Genomic DNA, 21723 nt, shown 5'->3' on the forward strand with positions numbered 1-21723 from the left:
TAGAATCTGTTGAATTACAAATTATTTAAAAGTAAAGTTCTCTACTATACTTAATGAGTCTTCTGTTTTGGTGAAGGTGAGGCTAAATATTGAGGTTACCTTATGGGAAAAGGGAGTAGTTTTATGTATACATCAAAATTCATACTAGAAAGAAGTGTGAGGGTACAGTAGAACATAATATCTAGTTCAGTCTCATATTGTAAAACCTTTGTTTCTTAAGAGGTTCCCTAGGAAATAGGTTTTTAATATCACAATGCAAATACAGCAAAAAGGATAAAAGAAGCATACTAAGTGTATTTGTAACAAAGTTTATTGTAAATGATAGTTACTGCTGTGCTATGAGCATATTTAATTGTAAGTTAAAAAAATACTGTTGTCAAGTTGCTTTGTATTTGATGCAATACAAAATGTCATTTCCAAAGCAGCTGCTCTCACTGCTCAGCAGACAGTACTACCTGGGAAGAAAGTGTCAGGGCTCTTGTTTACCATTAGAACATTACAATTCTTTCATTACAGCTTTATGCAATAAATTGTTACGATTCAAAATCCATGTAGCTAAATGTAATAAATAGGCAATCAGTTTTAAGTGCTTTTTTGCTATTTGCCCAATTGCATGTGTGAGCGGTAGATTAGAACAGTCATTTTCTTCTATGGGAAAGAAAAATTTAACCTTAAATTTCATCACGTTCTTCCTGATTGTAGGACATGCTTTAGTTCTTAGACTAGCACTTAATATTTTTTTTATTATAAATTGATTCAGCGTGGGAGTTCATTCCAAAACTGCTTGCATTTCTCTAGGTACAAACAAACAAGCAAACAAATAAAAACCAGAATAAGTGTAGGATTTACTGGACCTAGAGTGCCTTCCTTGGGGAAGTGAAGCGGCTTGGCCATGAAATCACTGTTGTACTGTGCTGCTTCAGTTAATAGATACAGAAAGGTATGAGCATGCTACAGTGATCAGCCTTTGGTTAGCTCATAATTCTAAGGCAGCACTTTAAGGGAACTGATTGAATCTAAAGCAGAAAAATTTTATGATTTCTGCACTAAGTGCTTTGTTTTGAATAATTTATCAAATACTTTATCAGTGTTTTTTTGCTCCAAGGCATGAAGAAAAGGATTATTTTTTTTTTTCAGCCTTGAAAGGACTTAACAACCATAAATGATTTAGAAAACGGTCTTTGACTCCTCAGTAAAAGTAGTTAACTTGAAAGGAGTGGACCAAAAGTTTTAATTTCAGTATGTATTAGCTAAATTGATCCATTACTTAGTTTAAAACATTTTCTGATAATATAGTGGCTTAAAGGATGTTCACATTTATACTACGGTTCTCACATGATGTATTTAAATCAATTTTACATAAATGTAATAAGTATATAGGTAAATATCATATATAGTCTTAAGTAAATAATACTCTCTCCCCCAATCGGGAGTAGTAAATGATATATGTAGTCATACATGACTGTCCAGTGGGGGAAAAAAGATAATATAAAGTGAAGATGATAAAATAGATGCATTGTATGGAATGGAATTTTGGAGCATTTTAACAGCATTAAAGACCTGTTCTTCCCTTCTTCCACTTCTGAAACCAAATATTTCTGTGTAATACACAATAATTAACACATAACCAAATGTCAGTTACAGTAAATTTCTTTCTCTTCCAGATTATTGCTGGTTTTGTAATTTGTAGAGAATGAGAAAAACTTTATCAACTTATGAACAGATAGTTTAATGCAATGTTTTACAAATCCATCTTTTGGCTGTTGTTGTTAGCAAGTAATTGTATTATTGGAGAATGCTATGTTTTCAGGCCTAGGTCATCGATAAACCGAAATGTTTAGAGCACTTGTTCTATCAATACTGTGTATCAGTAATTGTTATGGTCTTTGTGATCCAAAGACCTCCTAATCAATTTAGCCTATATACCATACTTTTTATAAGGTTATTGGGGAAATTTCCTGGTAGCACAGTATTTTGTTTCCAGCAGTGGCAAAAAGATGTTTTTTAGGGGAGAGAGCACAGCCTGAGCTCTTATGAAGCCTTAGCATCCAGAATTTCTCTTTTATGTTTTATCAGGGGATACAGTTCTGACTCATCTTTTCTGTGTTTGCTTATGCATGGGATCATGAATTTCACAGAATGGTTGAGCCTGGAGGTCATCTGGTTCCATCAGGGCCATCTAAAGCTAGTTGTCCAGAACAGTGTCCTGGCAGCTTTTGAGTATTTCCAAGGATGGGGACTCCACAACCTCCCTGGGCAACCTGTGCCAACCTGTGCTAGTGCCCAGTCACCCTCAGTAAAAATAGTGGTTTCTGATGTTCAGAGGGACCCTCTGTGTTTCAGTTTCTGCCCATTGTCTTTTTGTCTCACTGGACACCACTGAAAAAGGCCTGGCTCCATTCTCTTTACATTCTCCTTTCAGTTGTTTGTGTAAATTGATAAGATGTCTGTGAACCTTACCTTCTTTAGGCTGAATTGGTCCAATCCTTTTTTAAACATGCTGAATCTGTGTGTCTTTACAATCTGTAGTGACAGCAGATTTACTGGGCACTATGTAAAGAAACATCTACTGCCTATTTGTGTGCTGCTTTGTTCTGCTAGTGTAGGTTTTGGTATATAACTGAATTTTCTATATTTGCTCTATATGTTGCCTTAATGATTATGCAGAATTCCATAATTTTCTTCTTTTCTCTGCTCCTCATTGAACCTTCTTCTTAAGTACCCCAGGATTTTAAGAATATCATTATTTTTTTCTGCTTAAAATGTCCATCTTGCAAATTTCCTATTCTTTCTGAAATAGACATTTAACATATAATCTCTTTTCTGTTTGCAATTTATTAATCATCAGTGTTCTTTTACAGAGTTTGGCGAAACACAATAGGAGTAACATTGGAACAGAAGGCGGTCCTCCTCCTTTTGTACCTTTTGGGCAGGTATAACGTACTTCTCTTTGTCATTTCATGAAAGAAACCTGTATTATGATATCTAGGGTACCTGGTTCCAGTTAGATAAAGGCTATCAAAACACCTTAGATCATGATGACTTGGATATAAAAAATGTGCTTGTTTAAAAAAAAATTGTGTTAGTCCTATCACTTTGTGGCATCAGTTTCTATTTGACATTTTTCCTCTCAATTTCAAACTTAATTTTATTTCATATGTGGAGCCTTTGATTGTGCCAGTCAGATCACGTAGGCACTAACGTAGTCCCTTCTTGAATGCCAGAGGTACTTCCAGTAATCTTACCAGCCACGTTGTGAACTAAGCTTAAAATGTAAAAGTCTTTTTTTGACCTTTCTAGTGGACCAGAGGAGTATGCTTTTAGGAAAAACAGATCTAGATGTCCTAGGTGTACATTTTTGTGATCATATTCTTTATCTTAACTTGTGCTAATCTAATGCAATAATACTTTGGTCTTTTTTAAATGACAGTAGGCAGAAGAGTTAATTAAAAAATTCTTTTGCATTTTCAGAAATGTGCGTCTCATGTGCAAGTGGATAGCAGAGACCTTGATCGCAGAAAGACTCTGCAAATGACAAATGCTGTAAAAACTGTTGTGGACAATGATGAATTTGAAAAGCAGAGAACAGCTGCTATTGCAGAAGTAGCAAAGAGCAAGGAGGTTAGAATGCATGTGTTACACCGTTTTACTTACCGTGATTGATCTTTTCTTGTTATTTTAAGTATTAAATGACAAATGCTTTCTGATATTTGCCTGCTTATAATTCTACTCCTGTATCTTTACAAAGAATCAGAGAGTCATTTTGGATTGATGGCTATGTTCTTTTAGTAATGCCAATAAATGTATCATAATGTTTTATTGAAGATATGTTTTTGATACCACTATTAAAAAATGTGGGGTTTACAATTTAGCTAATAAGATTTAAGTAATTAATGCAGGTTATCAATTTTGATGTGTTTTTTCAATTCTCAAAAACTGGTGATTCCCTGCACTCGGTCTGAAAGAATAGCTAGGAAGTTTAGTTCTAATGTGTCAGGTTTTTGTCCTCCTTTGGTTTTCCTTTTAGTTTATTTTTGAAATCTGCTTTGTAAGTCATAAAAACTAGAATTATATACTCTTTTAACAGCCTCCTTTGGGCACAGAGAAGGAAAGACCTATCTAATAAATTAATCTTTTTGTGTGTGTGTAAATTAGTGCTTTATTTGTTGATGGAAAGCATAATCATAAAAAAATATCACTGCAACAAATTTACTGCACTTTTTCTACTAGCTAATATTGAGGCTTATTTTTGTAAGTTCTGTTTGCTGAAATTTTGTTTTGTGCTTATCTGAAGACCAAGACGTTCGGAGGAGGCGGTGGTAGTAGCAGAAGTAATCTCAGTGTGAGTGCTGGAGGGAATCGAAACAGGGAACTGTTCCAGAAAGAGAAGATAGCAAAACCTGAGGGGAAGAATGAAGGTGTCTACCGAGAATTGGTAAGGTGGAAGACTTAAATGGAACCCTAAATGCTCACTGCTGAAAACCAAAAAACAAATATAACAAAAATAAAATCAAAATACCTCAAGAAATAATGACTTTGAATAATTTTGAAGTCTATTTAGAATACTTAAGGTGTTTTTGTACTTTACCAAGATAGTTAGGAGCTTCAGTGTGATTTGAGGGTAAAAAAGTTATCCAGGAAACTTTAAATGTGTATCTAAGGGTTAGATTCCACTAGGTTTGAAGGTTGTTTTTATGAAGGGTCATAATATGCCTATTTTGGAACTTGCAGACACAGTGTTATATTCATGGGATTCCAATTAAGAATGTATTTGGTTGTAGCTGTTCCAGTAGATGGGTAACTGGTGTCATTTTGGTTGGGTATGGGATAAGGAAGGACAGAGGGCCTAGTCCCATTTTGTGTTTGTTGCATGTAAGTCTGTCTGCACTGGAAGAGGCAGTTTTCACCAGAGTGCTTTAAAGCAGATGTCAGGCTGTTTTCTATATTTGACGCTTTGTGATTCCTGCTTTGCCTTTTCGTCACTGTGCTCTATACAGTTTAGAATAACAAAGCCTGCATTTCTGTAGAAATGAATTGTTTGTACTTCTTTGCTTTCTTCTACAAAACCTTTAGCCAATTATTTTCTCCATGTTTTAAGAAATGTGTAACTGGGTTTTGTATTGTCTGTAAAAGTTGTGAAAGGGTTCGAACAGGACCAAATGGCTTGTTTTGATACCAGTATTATTTTGAGATATTCTTTTTAGTTTTCATCTAGACTAGGAGAATTTGTGCACATAATAGTAGAACTGAGAACTAATGAATTAAAAATCTTAATAATAATATTAAAAACCCCCAAACCTTTATTAGCTGGTTGTTTGGACCTAAGAGAGATTGTACATGAAGATTTTATACAAAACTGAAATATTTATCATCAATTAAATAAGAAATAGTGTTTCAAGTAAAAATTAAAGAAAAAATAATGTAAAATCTGGTGGATTTATAGAATCTTTGTTGTATTTATTAGTTGTGTGTGTACCTTTTATTTCAGGTTGATGAAAAAGCTCTAAAACACATAACAGAAATGGGCTTCAGCAAAGAAGCAGCGAGGCAGGCACTTATGGATAACAGTAACAGCCTAGAGGCAGCATTAAATTTTCTTCTGAACAACAGTAAACAGAAACCCACTCAGGGACCACCACCTAGAGGTAAAACTTGAAAACAGGTGTTTACAAGCAAAGGACTTTGTATATGGCGGATTACTAATGTGGTTATAGAAAGTCATATCTGCATGTTTTTTTCTTTAGTTAGAATGCATTGCAAACCTGAAAGCAAATACCTAGGAAAGGCCTCTGTGCCTTATAGTCTTGTCAAAATTTTTGCATTGGAAGTCACAGATTGGAATATCCTTAAATGGGAAATACGTGTATCCTAAAATCACAGAAAGACATGGGTTGGAAGGGACCTTAAAGATCATGTTGTTCCACCTTCCCCCCCGCAGGCAGTGATACCACCCACTAGATTATGTCACCCAGGACCCCATCAGCCTGGCCTTGAACACTTCCAGGAGTGGGGCATCCACAGCTTCTATAGACAGCCTGTTCCAGAGCGTCATCACCCTCACATTAAAGAATTTCTTCTTAACATATTATCTAAATCTCTTTTATTTTAAAAATGTTCTCCCTTGTTCTATTTTGTCTATGACAGAATTTTTTAAAGACAGAAAATACAAACATTTTGTAAATCAAATGAAAAAGTGTATACTTTTTAATTTATTTATTACCCATTTACAAAAAACTTTTGATGCTTACAGGTAAAGGGAAGGGTCGAGGCCGAATAAGACCTGAAGATGAAGAAGAGCTAGGAAATGCCAGACCTTCTGCACCAAGCACACTGTTTGATTTCTTGGAATCCAAAATGGGTACTCTAACTGTAGAGGGTAAGTTACTGAAATTAATGTATCTGGAACAAATATTGGACAGTGTTGGTGGAATTCTTTTTCCTATCTATGTCATCTAAAAGGTGATTCCTAGAACTTCCTCCACACTCAGTCATAAAAAAAAAGAGTTCTTGGAGAGCTGTTCCTCTCCTTTGAAGAAAGGTCAAATAAATTGCACTGCAGTGCTTAGATGTCTAAAAGTAAGCAATTTGAAATAAGATGACATAAATCACAGTCTGCTAATCTGATGGGATTCCTCCTGAATCATGACTCTTCGCTCATGATATCATGAGTCTTCCCTGTATTTGTCAGAAATCTAAAATATTCTAAGAAAGTACCTTTCAAATACAAAAGCATTCTGCGTTAGCTGATACAATTTAGTAAACTATTCAGGTAATGCATATAATTCAGAAAGCAGGTGTAGGGAATGATGGTTGAGATATATCTTGGCAACTCATTTCACTTACCAAGGATGAATTAGATTTTTACACTGAACAGAAATTAAAACAGTGGGGGTGTTTTTCACTTACATTGCAAACATTGATTTCTCTTTGGATACATTTTGTGCTTATATTGAGAGGTTAGAGAAGGCTTTTTTGTGTGACTGAAAGACATTTAAAGGAAAATAATAGAAATAATCCCTGTGCGTTATATAACTTGCTTACTGTCAGTAATTATATAGTACATAAGTAATGGTAGTTTACCAAGACTTGTGAAATAAGTGAATTGCTTCTTGTAAAATGGTATTATGGATTGCTAGGGGGGACTTCTATGATCTTGGGATTTAGTACGTGTAGGTAGACAATAAAGCGTAGTGTTATATCAGTAAAAAAATGGTTTTATTGGTTATATGTATTTCAGTTTATAATCTTCAATGTTGTCTTTTAAAGATAAATACATTTTGCTTTTCTATGTTTTTTCCCCTCTTAAATAAAAATAAAAAGATTCCATAAGTGATCATAATAATAGACATAATTGTATTAAAACTTTGAAAAGGTTTTGTACTCCTTCAGTTGCCAAAGGTTCTGGCATATTTCCTAGCATGACATGGGGTTTTTGGTGTTGGGGTTTTTTAGCTTTATCTGAATGATCAATATGCGGTCTGTTGTACTATTCCTGAATCCTGCTTTTCTGAAAAGTAAAACCAAACCCAACTTGTTACCACTTTTGAAGAGTTCAGAAAGTGTTCTAATTATTTTGTGAAATTTTTTTAGATATTTTTGCCCTTTTTCTTCTGAAAAAGAAAAAGATGTTCTTTGTAATTGGTAAGGCTTTGAAGTGGTTGCTTAGTTTCATGTTGTTTTTATTTTCCTTACTGACTGTGTATAAGCCCATAGGATTGTGTCTCCGTTTCTATGCCAGGTTTTACTTTTGTCTCACAAAGTCTGTTTCAAATGGATTTTTTTCAAGAAATACGTAGGCATATGTATTTTGTATTTTTAAAAGTGCTTTTTTTCCTTGCCAAATTCGAGGAAAATTCTGCAGTCTGATGAATTCAAACACATCCTTGAAATGATATATTGAAAGTAAATTTTCTGCTAGTTTTCTCCCTCTGTGGTTGAACATCATCTCGGTTAAATTCTTAATTATTAGTTGTCTTAAGTTCCATTTAAACAGAGACGACAGGAGTGTTAAAAGTGTTTGCAGAGTGATATATATGCAGTGACCACTGTGAACTCTTTCACGATGACGTCTGCATCCAACTGTCTGCAGAAAACAGGATATGTATATATATATATGTATATAGTACCTTCTAAATTTCATTTGATCCTGTTGGCTGTTAGCAGTAGACACATGTAGTTTCACTTAGAATTAGAAAAATATTGGTCAGAAATGAAAGGCACGTTGGGGACACTGATTGAAGTGACTCAAATATGTAATGTTACATAGCCAAAAATAAGGTCTCTTCATTGATTTTCCTGCATAGTAGTACACTAAGGAGAGCCCAGGCTGGCAGGTTTTTCTCCATTTATATTCACTAAAGGCTGTACTATGCTACGTATAAAAGAAGATAGTTCTGCATCTTCTGTATTTTGCAGTATTTCTGGCATCTCGCTGTCCTATATGGTCTCTAAAATACCATATTGTTTTTTAGGTATTCGGAGTTGGCCTTTGTATAGCAATAGTGGTTTTAAATAAATGAGAATGTCTCTGCTGTTACATGAATGCTTGTGACCAGGAGCATATGATTACCTGGGATGGCTGTATTTCTCATTATTGCAAGCATGAAACTTCTGTACACTTCAGACAGCTTGTAATCTCTTCTAAATGACTGAGAATCTATATAGAAGCCAAAAAACAGAAGGCAGTTTTGCTAAACTGAGATAAATATTTTTTAATTCTGTGCTATGCTGCATTTTCTTCAAAATCTGCTTATGGGATCTGGGAACAGAAAATGTCTGAAAAGTAAAATCTTTTCAAGGACACAGAGGATTGATTTGCTTTTCTCTATGCATCCCTCCCTATTTTTCTTCTATACTGTTTCTAATTGCACCTGAAACCTCAGTACTGTGAAGAATTTCTTAATTCACTTCTAAGTTTGCAATAACAGGAACGATTTGTGAACAGGAACTGCAGAACAGTTGTTGAATTTTTTATCTTTTATTTGGTACCTTTTCATCCTTGGATTTAAACTAAGTAGAAAAACATTTATGAATTGAAATACCTTTGTGTTTTTTAGGATGTACTTCTATTCCTTTTTAGAGATAAAATAGCACATTGAATTTCTTGTTTGGGGTTCATTTTTCTTTTTTTTTAAAAAAGAAGTACAAATTAGTTTTAAGAAAGCAAGTTGTTAGTCCTTTACCCCCTAAGTGGTGTCTTGCAATGGTTGTTTATGTTTTATCTCCTTTTTGCCAGTTAATGAAATATTGTTTGAAGTAATTACAGCTGTTGGAAGTATTAAATACCTGACTCCATGATCTGCTAGTTCTTTCAATGTAAAACATAGCATACAGTAAACGTACATTGTTTAAGTGAAATGCAAAGAATTAAACCAAACATATCCATAGGTTTATACTGCATGTTTATTTATTTATTAACTGGGAATGGTTGGTGGCACCTATGAAAATGTTTGTGTTGAAATTAAGTAGTTTAAGTTTTGGTTGGCAAGAGAATCCTCCTGACTGCAAGAGATAACACAAATAATGGACAAAATTGCTGTCGACTAGCTGCCCTTGCTTGCACTTGGATTATTTCTGCCACTGAGCACAAAAGATTTTTCCATTAATCTCCTTCTTATATTTTTCTTTTGTTATGAGGAACAATTCATCCATCTTTGCCAACTTAAATAAGTAAACACAAGGTTTATCAGAGAGAACAAAACAGTACCAAGAGATCTGACTGTAGTATTAAGGAATAATGCACAATGTGCTTTATATATTCCCAAAGAAGTTAAAGGTTTAAAACAAATCAGTAATGCAATACAATATAATTAAAATATATTTATTTCATTTTGTGGTGCCACAATTTATTTGAATATCTGGGACAGAGGGCACTTGGAAAAAAAAAAAGAGTCTGACTTTTTGGAGTCAGAGGAAATTTACCTTTGGAATTTACCATTTAGTAGCCATGTTTTCAACAAATATGGTGTGCCCTATTGACAAGAGATCCATATTGAACCATAGTCATGTTTGTTATTCAGCTTTACTTTTAAAATGGAACTTCAGTGGTGTTAATTGTGAATATCAAGAAAATCACTTATATTTGTTGTAGTAATATGTTAACCTTGGTGACATATGTTAGGAGGCTTGTATTTTTATTTTTTCTTTAAATATAAAAGAGAAAAATATACTAAATTCCATACATTTTAAAGAATAATAAAAAAATTATTGTTTTTTGTTCCAGTCCTTTAATTTTGTAAGTTAAAATTAATTTTGTGTAAATGCAACAGCAGAATGCTTTGGAATTTTTTGGCCACTTCTTCATTTTCACCCTCCTCCTCAACTTGTATTTATTTTGTTTCAACAGAAACATGACCTCAGGTTCCAGTTCCTCAGTGTTACTACATTTTAGAAAGACTTATGTTGATATTTATCTAACTTGACAAAGCTATTGAGTAATGGGAATTTCATTCCATGGCATGAAATGTGTGCAAATGCATCATTAATTTTCTTCTAATTATTTAATCTTTTGTCCAGTGTGAGATAGAACATGCCCTGGAGATAGCTGTCTCCAAGATACACTTCTATGCAGTTACATAAAAATATTATTCAGTTTGAAAGGAGAAACCCAAGTCATTGCCACCAGTGCAGGAAGGGCCACAGTCTTTGAATTTAACCCCATTATTAAACATGATGAAATCCACAGGAGAGAGCCACAGGAAACTGTACTCTTTAAATTCCATTGTTCATGGAGCAGTGCTTTATAAACTGTGTTGACTGAGATTTCCAAGTGCAACAGATCCTGCTGGTTTCTTGTAATCAAGGGAATGTGATTGGTTCTGTACGGTCTTCTTGCGTCATCACATACAAAAGCTAAAATGAGTAAAATAACTGAGTGAGAGTTTCAAACTGACAAATGCTAATCATCATCTTAAAGCTTCACAGCAGATGACAAAAACCTTGTCTTTAATTTTGAAATGTATTTTTTCCCAGAACTTGTTCCCAAACCTCTGGGTACAGTGATGATGACTGGGTTAACACATCTTGCTGTTTGAAAGGAGCTTACCAAATCTTCTTGTTAAATGGCAAATTATTAATTGCTTGTTATTGCTCTGTAGGAAGCATTACTTTTCTGGGAACATTAGCTAATGAATTGTTGGAGTTGGGGCAAGAAGTAGAAGGAAGGAATAGCGGTTGAAATAGATAATCTGTGAATAGCATCACTTGTTGCTTAACTTTTTCTCTTAAAGAAACTTCAGAATCCCTTCAGTTTTTTGGTGATCAGCACAAATACATGAAGAATCACTACTATTCTCATCTCTAGGCTTTTTTTCTTAAATACTGTTGACGAAGTAACATTTACTGTTAGTTGGCAGTTTCCATTTGTGAATGGTTTGTGCTTGAACATTAAACAGTGGGTTAACATGTCCTGCTTGGTCAAGGCTGTCGTGTATGACTAGTCCCTGGGGAAGCTTTTAGCACAATAACTGCACCTCCGTAGAAAATGTAAGTTTATTGGATTTCACATACCTTAGAGTAGAAGAATGTCAGATGTTTTGTGAGCACCCTGTGTGTGTCACAGTAAAGACACCTAGGAAAAAGATGCTCGTGTTCACTGTTTTGAAATTCTCTAGTCACTTTACTTACTGTCTAACATATAGTATTATTTTAACTTTTCACTGCTATCTGAAAGAAATCTGTTACTGACGGATTCAAGACACTTTCAAATCAGCCTGTTACTTTAGTATTATGATCACATTATGTTGGGTAGACAATAGCTAAAATTACTTATTATATGCTATGAAATTGAATAGAAATTTCAGTACACTTTTTCCAGTTATTGAAGAATATGTCTATGTTTTGTTTTTTCCTCAAGGCTTTAACTAAAGTATAACTGCTCTGCATGCTTTTGTGTTGCAGTTGTATAGAGTCCTTGTATGTACTAGATGCTACCTAGGTGACTACCCATCTCAGTTCAGGAAACGTTTATTCCTTTAGACGAAGGAGAAAGGACAACCCTCAAAAGGAAACATTTAGAGTCTAAGTCAAACCTAAAATCCTGCCGCCTAGCAAAATATTATCGCACCCCATCTAGTCATAAACCCATTTCTGCTTTTTTTCTGTTGGAACAGTGACTTTTTAAATGAATTTCATGATAAAAAATACTAAATAAGATGGTTTTTAATGAAGTATGTTAGAGTTTTATACACATTTTTCTTTAATGGTGTATACAAGGGAGTAAACACTCAGGGGTCATCAAACAGTTCAGTCACTTCATGTGTAATTAACATTAGGAATAGACGTAAGAACTTAGATTCGGAATAGGAAGAGTGGAAGCCCAAGCATTTTACTACCAGAGGAGAAGAAGTTTAAATTAAGAATGTCATGAGCAAAGAATATTCATTAATTAGGAAGTTAAATCTTTCAAGGCCACAGGAAGTCTAGAAGATGGGTATGTATTATACAGAAGTGGAAAAGTGTAATGAAGATACTTACTGAAAAGTTACAAATACAAACTAAAAAAAACCATTATTTTCATGAGCTGTTTGTAAAGAAGAAATAAAGAGGTACTTTTAAATTTAAAAGTTTTAGTCTTACAAAAAGTAAAATTTTAAATTATACAAGATTTAGTCACATTTTCATTTTTAAAAAGAAAATGCATATTTATGAAACTCTTGATTCTTTCTGAGTAGTATATATTTACATATTAATGCATTAAAAACATTATGAGTTTCAAAGTAGTAAATTATGCAGTAAGATGTATTTTTACCAAGATCATGTTCATGCTAAACCTTATGTATGCTTATGTCACTTTAAAAAATAAAAACACTACATCATTATAGTCAAAGATTTCTGACTTCTAAAAGTTATGCTACATCAGGTATATGTAAAAATAGAGCTAGATTCTTACTACCTGATTTAGTAAATTAAATTGATAAAAATTCTATGACCTATTAATAATAACATGATGTTTGGAAGTATTTTCTATGAAACAAACAAACAAAACAGGTGAAATCTCTATTTAATTTTAACTCTTACCATGTAGCATCTAATTATGAAAAGTGATACATTTGCTGTCAGGTATCAGCATTCATTGTTTCTAGTGGTAACACGTGAACTGAAGTTCTTAAGTTTTCCCTTCCCACAGGATTGTATGAGAGCCTGAGTGCACAGTCTCGCCATGCCCGCTGGGCTCATGCAAACAGTATATCCATGGCCAGATGCCATGGATAGACACAGACAAGGGAACAACACCTTTGCAGTCGCCCACATGACACAAAATTGCTCATATAAATCACTCTATTGGGTTTGTTTTCCTTTGCTATCACGTTTAAAGTGTGCTGGCAGATCTCATACCCAGCTGCCATCATGCCTGTATTCACTTGGGTCTCTCCTGGTCCTGAGACCCTTAACCTCTGGCATCTCAGATGCCTCTTGTCCAGCTTGTTGGGTAGTACAACCTGAAGTTTGTAGAAGTGTTACACGAGTTTACTTACGTAGGTCTGACCGCTTTGAGCCCAGACCTGTGGTCTCTCTGGTAGATGGCCTTCAAGACCCATGGTCTCTCCAGTGTTCAACTGCCAGCTCCTCCTTGTCCCAGTTGCCAGCTTACTCTGTCTCAAATTTGCCAGTATGTTTAAAAAGACGTCCCCTCACTGTAAAACTCCAGCCCCAGGAGCTGCCAGCTCATGGGATTAGCTATGAGTTTTAGTTAAATATATAGATATATGGTTCTTTAATACTTTGAGATAACATTAAGAGAATAGGCCACGATCTTGTTCCCAAGGAATTTCTTCATTAATTTAGGAGAGTAAATAAGGGGACTTGGCCAAAGTTCAAAAGGACACCACACAAGCTAGACAAAAATGTTCCACTACAATACTGGTTCAACATATACTATTAATCTACAACACTCAAGTCAAAACCCAACCAATTCCACAACACTTCAATCAAGATCCAACCCCTCCAGCTCCAAACCACCCCCAAGCATCAAGAAAGGAGCAAAGAATGAGAAGCAGAGGGAGTAAGAAGAGAGAAGGAGGCAGACTATATAGCTACCACCAAAGCCTTGTAGAAGACCAGCTCTCACAAGTCCAAGTGGCAGGGCCATGACACAAGGCAAACGCATGCCCATGGTTTTATCTGCTCTGGTCTCTATGGCCAGCCCCTCCGGGGGGGTTCTGTGACCCACCAGCCACTCTGGGGTTCCAGGCCAGGATGAGGGGCAGTGTCCTCACTGTCCCTGCCAGTTTGAGCCTGGCTTAGGAGCTGTAGGAGGTGTGGTGTGTTATAGTCTTCCCAGGCAGTTTGTGGCTGACAGCTACTCCAGGGCTTCCCCATGTGGGCTCCTGGGGTCTGCCATGAGGGATACACACACAGTCCCCACAAGTTGGTTCTGACCCAATAATAACTGGTCTGGTGTCTAACACTCACACACACAATAGAGAACTTAGAATTTAATAAGGAGAAGAGACAGGTAACAGTGATCACTTGCAGGAGTGTATTGACCAGGAACCTACTTACTTGCAGCTCTCCTGTTTAATCTCATTTCTTCTTTATTTTCTCGCACATATTTCTCTTGGTTTCATCTCTCTGCTCCTTCAGCTTTTCACCTAAAGAACCCATTAAAAATTCCAAGGCTGCCTAAAACCCACTATATTTCCATGAAAAGTTTCACAGATACCCATAGTTACCTTCCTCTCCAGCAGGCATTCTCATCAGTTGGAGTTCCGGTTGAAGCTCTTGAAGGTAATCCTTGAGCAGTTCCTGTTACAGCTCATTGATCAGAGTCTCCAGAATTCTGGACTTTGATGCTACTCCTGTTATCTCCATTTTGGCAGCTTTGTTCATTTTACCATTTCTATTTCTTGCCTTTATCTTTTATACTGAATAGCTGTTAGCAGCTTATTTTTACAGAAAGTTTCAATTCAGATTAGAAGTATTCCTTTTTTTCCTCCTCATGTTCTTCCCTCTTCCTTTCTCCATTTTGGAATTCTGCTTTTCTGTCTTAAGTGGCTCTTATTCAAGTGAGTTGTTGATGTTTTTAGAGAGGAATGAGTAAACTCCTGGAAATGCCTGGCTTTTCTCATTCTAGTAGGTGGTTTGGTTCTAAGTGCAGCCCACAGTAGTGTATATTTTCCAGTGACTGGGAATTACAGTTCAAATGTGTCTGCTAAATTTTCTGTGTCACAAATACTGCATACATTTCTAAAGGATACTGTTGCTTTATCAGAGTCTGAAACACTACATCTAAAATATGTTCCTGTGAAATACATTAACAATGAAATAATTTTTTTCTTTCTAGAACCAAAATTGCAGTTTCAGCCACCACATCAAGTACAGCACAAAGTTATGAATGCAGAACAGAATGGCATCAAAGAGAATCATTCAAGACACATTTCGCGCAATGACACGAGACAACTGAGGAACGAGAAACCCCCTCGTTTTCAAAGGGATTTTCAGAATTCAAGACAGGCTTTGGAAAGTAGTGGGTTACCAAGAAACAGAGGTCCTGAAAGGCACAACTCTTTAGAACATTGGACAGATGAAAAAAATAAAAGTGACAGACATTTTCCTAGAAATGATAGGCCAAGGGATTTGAGTTATCCCGTAGCCACTCACCAGAGTGATATTACTTTCAAAAAAAGAGATAACAATATGCAAAACAGAATAGGAAAAGGAGTGTCTTTCACAGAATTCAAGGAAAACTCTGCTGCTCAAGATACTACAGACAACAATAACCAGAAACGTGGGAAAAGGGAAAACCAAACACACAATTCTGAAAATTTTTGTGACAGGAAGGCACGAACAATAAGTAGTGAAGCGTTTATGGTAAAAAGTGAGCAACATTTTGGTGTTAATAATGACTACCAAAATCCCAACAGGACTGATAATTTTAATACTGTACCAAATGGAGATACTGAGCATCATCAGAAAGGAAGACGAGTAGGACCTATCAAATCATCAGGACCTGCTACGATCCCATCTTTCGATGATAAAATGTTGTATTACAACACCGGTCCCAAAAGAAGAACTGGTCCCATAAAACCAGAGAAAATATTAGAACCATCTATTCACATGGAGTATGGAAAAAGCTGGAGACCAGGGGATGAATGTTTTGCTCTTTATTGGGAAGACAACAAGGTATGCCTTTGCCAAATGAGAATTACCTCAAATTGTACCACTAATGTTTTGTTACACACTTGTAGGAGATATTTAACACACTGCTACAGAGACACTGTTCGAAGATGTGCAGTGTGCTTCTTGGATAGCTCCGTGGTCTGTTTTTTATATTTGTGAGATATGTCACTTATATTCATTTTTTTAAATGCTAAAATCAAGTCCTTGTTTCTCTCATTTAGGTGGAGTTTAGGAAGACTAAGCTCCTCACTGAAGCATTTTACTTAAGTGCCAAATATTTGAAGGGATGAATATGGATCTAGGTGCTCATGTTCTTTGCTAAGGAACAAAAATAGTCTTGAATGGTAGATGTGTAATGCCTTTTTCTGGAATAAGTCAGCATGCAACCTTTAGTAGCTCAAAGGAAACTCAGAGTCTGCAGGAACAGGGCTGTTTAAAAAAACTCCCTCTTTTAATTTCAATCATTACAGAAAGGAAACAGCAAAAGGCTTAATTTTGATCAGCACTAGTAGACTATTAGCTGAGGAATTTGTGGAACAAATGATTTATGCTGCATGATAGTTTTGTTTTACTGATATTTTAAAAGTTTAAATACTTCCTTTTCAGCTATTTTTCCCATTAATAAGATTTCTCTTGCAGCAGGACACTTTGCTTTCTTCTCTTTTGCTAAAAGAGTTTTAGACTGTTTTGTTTGATTTGTCATTATCTGTTCAGGAGTTCTCTGTCATTCTTCTTGGGCAGTTTCTTTAGTTTTTGACTCTTTCTGATAATCTGAGAAGGGAACTACCTTAAATATTGTTGTTCTTTGAGTAGGTCCTATTCACACTTTTTTCAGTCTTTTTTTTTTTTACTGTCTATTTTTTGTGTTATTTATTATAAGTGGTTTTCCTTCTTTTGGTCCACCTAAGCTCAACCCATGACTTTTTTCTCTCCTTTCTTTGTATGATTAAAACAAATGATAAGCCATACACGTTTTTGGTAGTGTCAGCATACAGTAAGTTAGCTCTCTTAAATAGGAATTTGTAGCTTGAGTGGATGGATTAGTGTGAAGTATAATGGCATATTATTGAATTGTTTTCTATTTTGAGAAGCATACTTTGATTACTGTGAGATGAGTTTTTTAAATTTTGGAAAGTAAAAACTTGCAAAATAAATACATACGAGGTTATCCCAGACTGTTATCTGAAGAGTATTCATCACATTAGAAGGGGTGTTGTGGGCAGTAATTAATTTCCTGGTATTTATAATAAATGCTGCTGCTCACATCTAGGGCAATTTTGATATGTGATGATACAACACAGTACTAAGCTTAACCATGTTAGGGGGCAGTGATTTCTTTGTGTTCACTAAGATAGAAGTGATTGAATATCTTCAAGAAAGCTATATTTGCATAAGTGTAAAAAAATCAAGTTTCGTGTTTAGAAAAAGTACTTTTTGAAAGGGCAGTATTCTAATATTTTTGTCATGTTTTATTGTGTGATAATTATGTAAGTACGTACAGTGTATACGGCTGATAAGCACTTACTGATATGTGTATTTTAAGTAAACATCTTACAGTAACACTTCTCTCTATACAGCAGCATTTGTGTTAGTGATGGATTTGTTCTGCTTTCAGAGAAATGAAAACAAGTCTTTTAAATGTTCAGTCTACTTTGATAAGCTGCATATTTTCTCAAGGAGTGTTCTAAATACATTCTACCATACCCTTGCAGTCTACCTTGTGGAAGTTTAAGACACCTGGTTTAATATCTGGTACAAATTTAATTCAAAACATAATACTGTCTAAGTATATATATACACAGAGACATACGTATATATGTATATGAAAAGGTAATTGAAAAGGTAATTGTTGGCTGTTTGTGGTATTTCTGATAATATTTTATGACCTTTGAAAATTTCTCTTTTAAGTTCTACCGGGCAGAAATTGAAGCTCTCCATTCTTCTGGGACAACTGCAGTTGTTAAATTCAGTGATTATGGAAATTATGAAGAGGTGCTTCTCAGCAACATCAGGCCTGTTCATGCAGACACATGGGTATGTCATAACAAATTGTATTAAAAATATAAACTACCTAGTCTGTACAAAGTATGTAACTCTTTAGAAATTAATGCCTACTCATGCAAAGAATGCTACTTGCATGTGTGGAGAAATAGTTACGCGAATACATGAACAAAATCTCAAATTTTAGTTGTCTATATGAAACTTCGTAGAGGTGTATGATGATGTGGTATTCTTCCTGTATAATAAATTTCAATTGTATTGTTTGAAAATGAATAATTGATCTGTCAGCCAAACAGTTTTGTGCATGTTTTTTTCTCTTAAAAGTTGTTACTTTATTCAACCCAGTTTTCTGTTTTATTTCATATACATTGTATGTTGTTCTGTAAAGGTTAGGAAGTAGTCTTTTAAAATACATGTTCTGAAGCTTTTCACTATGTGTGTATGTATGACAAAAAATAGACATCTGTATCACTTTATTTTGTATCATGATTTTATTCTTGTTTCAATGATTTCTTCTTTGCCAAATATCGTGGTAGATGTCTATGCCTCAAAATGTGTTTTACAAAGTTTAGAATGTATTAGCCTTATAGAAATTGGAAATTTCAAAAGGCTTTATTAATCAATGTCATGGAAACAGAGATACATTTTGATTTAAAAAAAATACTAGGATTACACAATTCTTTGCTGTTTACTCTTATTATAAAAAACTGCCCAAAAAACCCCAAACATATTTGCATACTGATTACTTAATGATGAGTTGACTGTGTTAATTTTAATTTCTTACCTCTTGGTCATATAGCCATGCTACTACTGCTGCAGAGGCTGAACAGTCAGCTCCTGTTTCCTGCCAGTGGTCTCTTGACATGTACTGTTGTCTGTAACTCTCAGATGCCCTCATGACCTCTGAGATTGCTTTTTTGTACTTAAAAAGATATTTGAAGTTCTTCCCAGCTGATGCATTGCTGTTTCTATTAAAATTTACCCTTTTTTCCCCTTCTTTTTGTCCTGCTAGCTGAGCTGTAAGGTGCTAGTTACTTACTGTATGATTGTACTTACTTTGACCCTTTTTCAGGGTTAATAATCAGCCTTTGGTTATGATTAGGGTTTTGAGGAGTGGCTTTTATTTTATTTTAACCCTCTGAAAGTTATCTCTCACAGTCTAAGAACTTGGACTAGTATTAAGTTGATCCTAGTAGTGAGGTTCCAACCTGAAGCAGTGGTCATTTTCCCTGCCTTTTCTGCCGATATCTGACCACGTGTTCTTCCTCATCCCTCTCCTCGCATGTTGGGTCGTCAGTCATGTAGCCACAGGATGAGTTGAATGAAATGGACCACTTTTTGTTCCCCCCAGACTGTTTGTTTTATTTCACAGTTAAAGTTAGTTTGTTAAAGCTGAAACAAAATGGTGGGACCATGTATGGAAAGGGCATTCTGCCACTAAGTAGTGTAATCCTAGCATCGTGCTGCATCCTGATCGAGTCACTGAGGCTTCCTCTGTTGCTACTGGGGACAAATGAAGATTTTCCAAGGACTTTCAGTCCATTTAGAAATGAAAGATACCCTTCTCAAAGTTCTTTGAATTGCATTCAAACATTCAAACAACTAGATTTTAAATAATTACACAAGATAAATAAATGCCAATCGTACATCTTCACAGTAAACAACTTTTCTATGGTTTTGATTTTTTTCTGATGAATTACTGTTTTGTTGCTAGAAGGTCCTTGCAGCTATAGGATTTTTGCTGAAGAAAGTTAATTAGGACCTTGCTCTTCACTTCTTTGTGTTTGGATACTAAGTCTAGTCCTCTTTTATTTGTAGTTCTTTGTCACCCATTGGAGTCGTGCTCTGATACTCCGGTTTGTCTTTTAAGCTGAACACTGTTGGTCAGTTTCTTTGTCTCAGTGTTCATACTAATATATAAATGTAGATAGCACGTATAAATGCAAAATGAAGTTCTCATGCTGCTTAGTACTTAATTTTTGACATAAGATTTAAGTAACTTTATGATATTTCCTTGTTACAAGAGAACAAAGCAGATTTTAAACTGACTTCAGTAATTCTTTCATTGATCGATGTTGTTGTCACCAATGAACTTGCATTGTTGGAAACGTTATGCTGATTTTTATTTTAGTCCTTCCAGATAATTTTCAGATAGCTAAGTAAAACCCCCTGGGAAAATGTTTTTGCAGGTGCTGGAGTCCATCGGTGCTGGTCACTTTTTAAACGTTACCTCCTAAGGGCACAGGAGTAGGCAATTCCCAAATGTCAGAAGTCAAGCAGACAAGGCAGAAGGCCACCTTGGTTGAATAGGGATCTTCTCTTGGAAATAAGGTGAAAAAGGAAGGTATATGTCCAGCAGAAGCAAGGTCAAGTGACATGGGAAGAATTCAGAGATGCTGCTTGCTGGTCTAGGGAGAAAATTTGTGCAGCCAAAGCTCAGCTGGAGCTGAAGGTGCCCAAAATGTGGGGGACAATAAAGAGTTCTTTCAAATATATTAATGGCAATAGTCAGTATAGAAATATCATAGTCCTGTTACAGGATGAGGATGGTCACCTCACAAACAGGGACAGAGACAAGGCAGAGGTGTTTAACACTTTCTTTGCCTCTGTTTCTGTTTTCAACATGGATGATGAACCAAGAGGGTCTCAGTGCCTTGAGCTGGAGAACCATGGCTATGAGAATGATCAACTCCCAGTCAACCCTGAAAATGTGTGGGATCTGCTGCTCTAGCTGGATCCCTGCAAATCTGTGGGACCTGATGGGATTCATCTCAGAATGCTCAAAGATCTAACTGATGTAATTGCAAACCCTCTCAATGATTTTTGGGCAGTCTTGGGAACCTGGAGAGGTCTCAGCTGACTGGAAGCTGGCAAACGTCCTGATTTTCAAGGAGCAGGACTCCAGAAACTACAGGCCTATCAGTCTCACTTCAGTGCCTGGTAAAATCTTGGAAGAGATTATTCTGTGAGGTGTTGAAAAACACCTAGAGGACAACACAGTCATTGGTCACAGCCAACCAGGAAAGTCCTACTTGTCAAACTTGATTTCCTTCTGTGACAGGGTAACCCAGCTAGGTGATCAAGGAAAGCCAGTAGATATAATCTTTTTGTGCTTTGGCAAAGCTTTTGATACTGTCTCGCACAGTATCCTTCTGGACAAAGTGTTCAGCACGCAGCTGGATAAAACATAATGAGCTGGGTGAGCAATTGGCTCATGGGTTGAGCCAATTACAGAGGGTAATGGTGAATGGGATGACATCAGACTGGAGACCTGTCACTAGTGGGGTTCCACAGGGCTCCATCTTAGGCCCTGTGCTCTTCAACATCTTCATAAATGACCTGGATGCAGGACTAGAAGGAGCACTAAGTTTGCCAACAACACCAAACTGGGAGGAGCAGTTGAATCCCTCAAGAACAGAAAGGCCCCTGCAAAGAGACCTTCACAAATGAGAGGACTGGGCAGTCACCAAGCATATGAAGTTCAACAAGGGAAAGTGCCTGATTCTGCACCTGGGATGAGGCAGCCCTTGGTATACATACAGACTGGGGAATGAGGTGCTGGAAAGCAGTGCCACAGAAAGGAACCCCGGGGTCCTGGTCAAT

The 21723-nt window shown here is 35.8% G+C and overlaps 1 protein-coding gene across 2 annotated transcripts in view; it reads left to right on the forward strand.

Moving 5' to 3' along the window:
- The window catches only part of TDRD3 (tudor domain containing 3), a 96649-nt gene that overhangs the window by 54460 nt on the left and 20466 nt on the right, over positions 1 to 21723 (forward strand). For both annotated transcript variants that reach the window (XM_051778877.1, XM_051778878.1), the window contains 7 exons: positions 2862 to 2933; positions 3472 to 3621; positions 4295 to 4435; positions 5489 to 5645; positions 6251 to 6376; positions 15284 to 16122; positions 18028 to 18153. In XM_051778877.1, coding sequence (XP_051634837.1) covers positions 2862 to 2933; positions 3472 to 3621; positions 4295 to 4435; positions 5489 to 5645; positions 6251 to 6376; positions 15284 to 16122; positions 18028 to 18153 — 1611 coding nt within the window. The remainder of the gene's footprint in view (positions 1 to 2861; positions 2934 to 3471; positions 3622 to 4294; positions 4436 to 5488; positions 5646 to 6250; positions 6377 to 15283; positions 16123 to 18027; positions 18154 to 21723) is intronic.

This window comes from Manacus candei, unplaced genomic scaffold (assembly GCF_025592945.1).
Source record: "Manacus candei isolate 608988 ecotype Guabito, Panama unplaced genomic scaffold, ASM2559294v1 h1tg000014l, whole genome shotgun sequence".
Classification (NCBI taxonomy): domain Eukaryota; kingdom Metazoa; phylum Chordata; class Aves; order Passeriformes; family Pipridae; genus Manacus; species Manacus candei.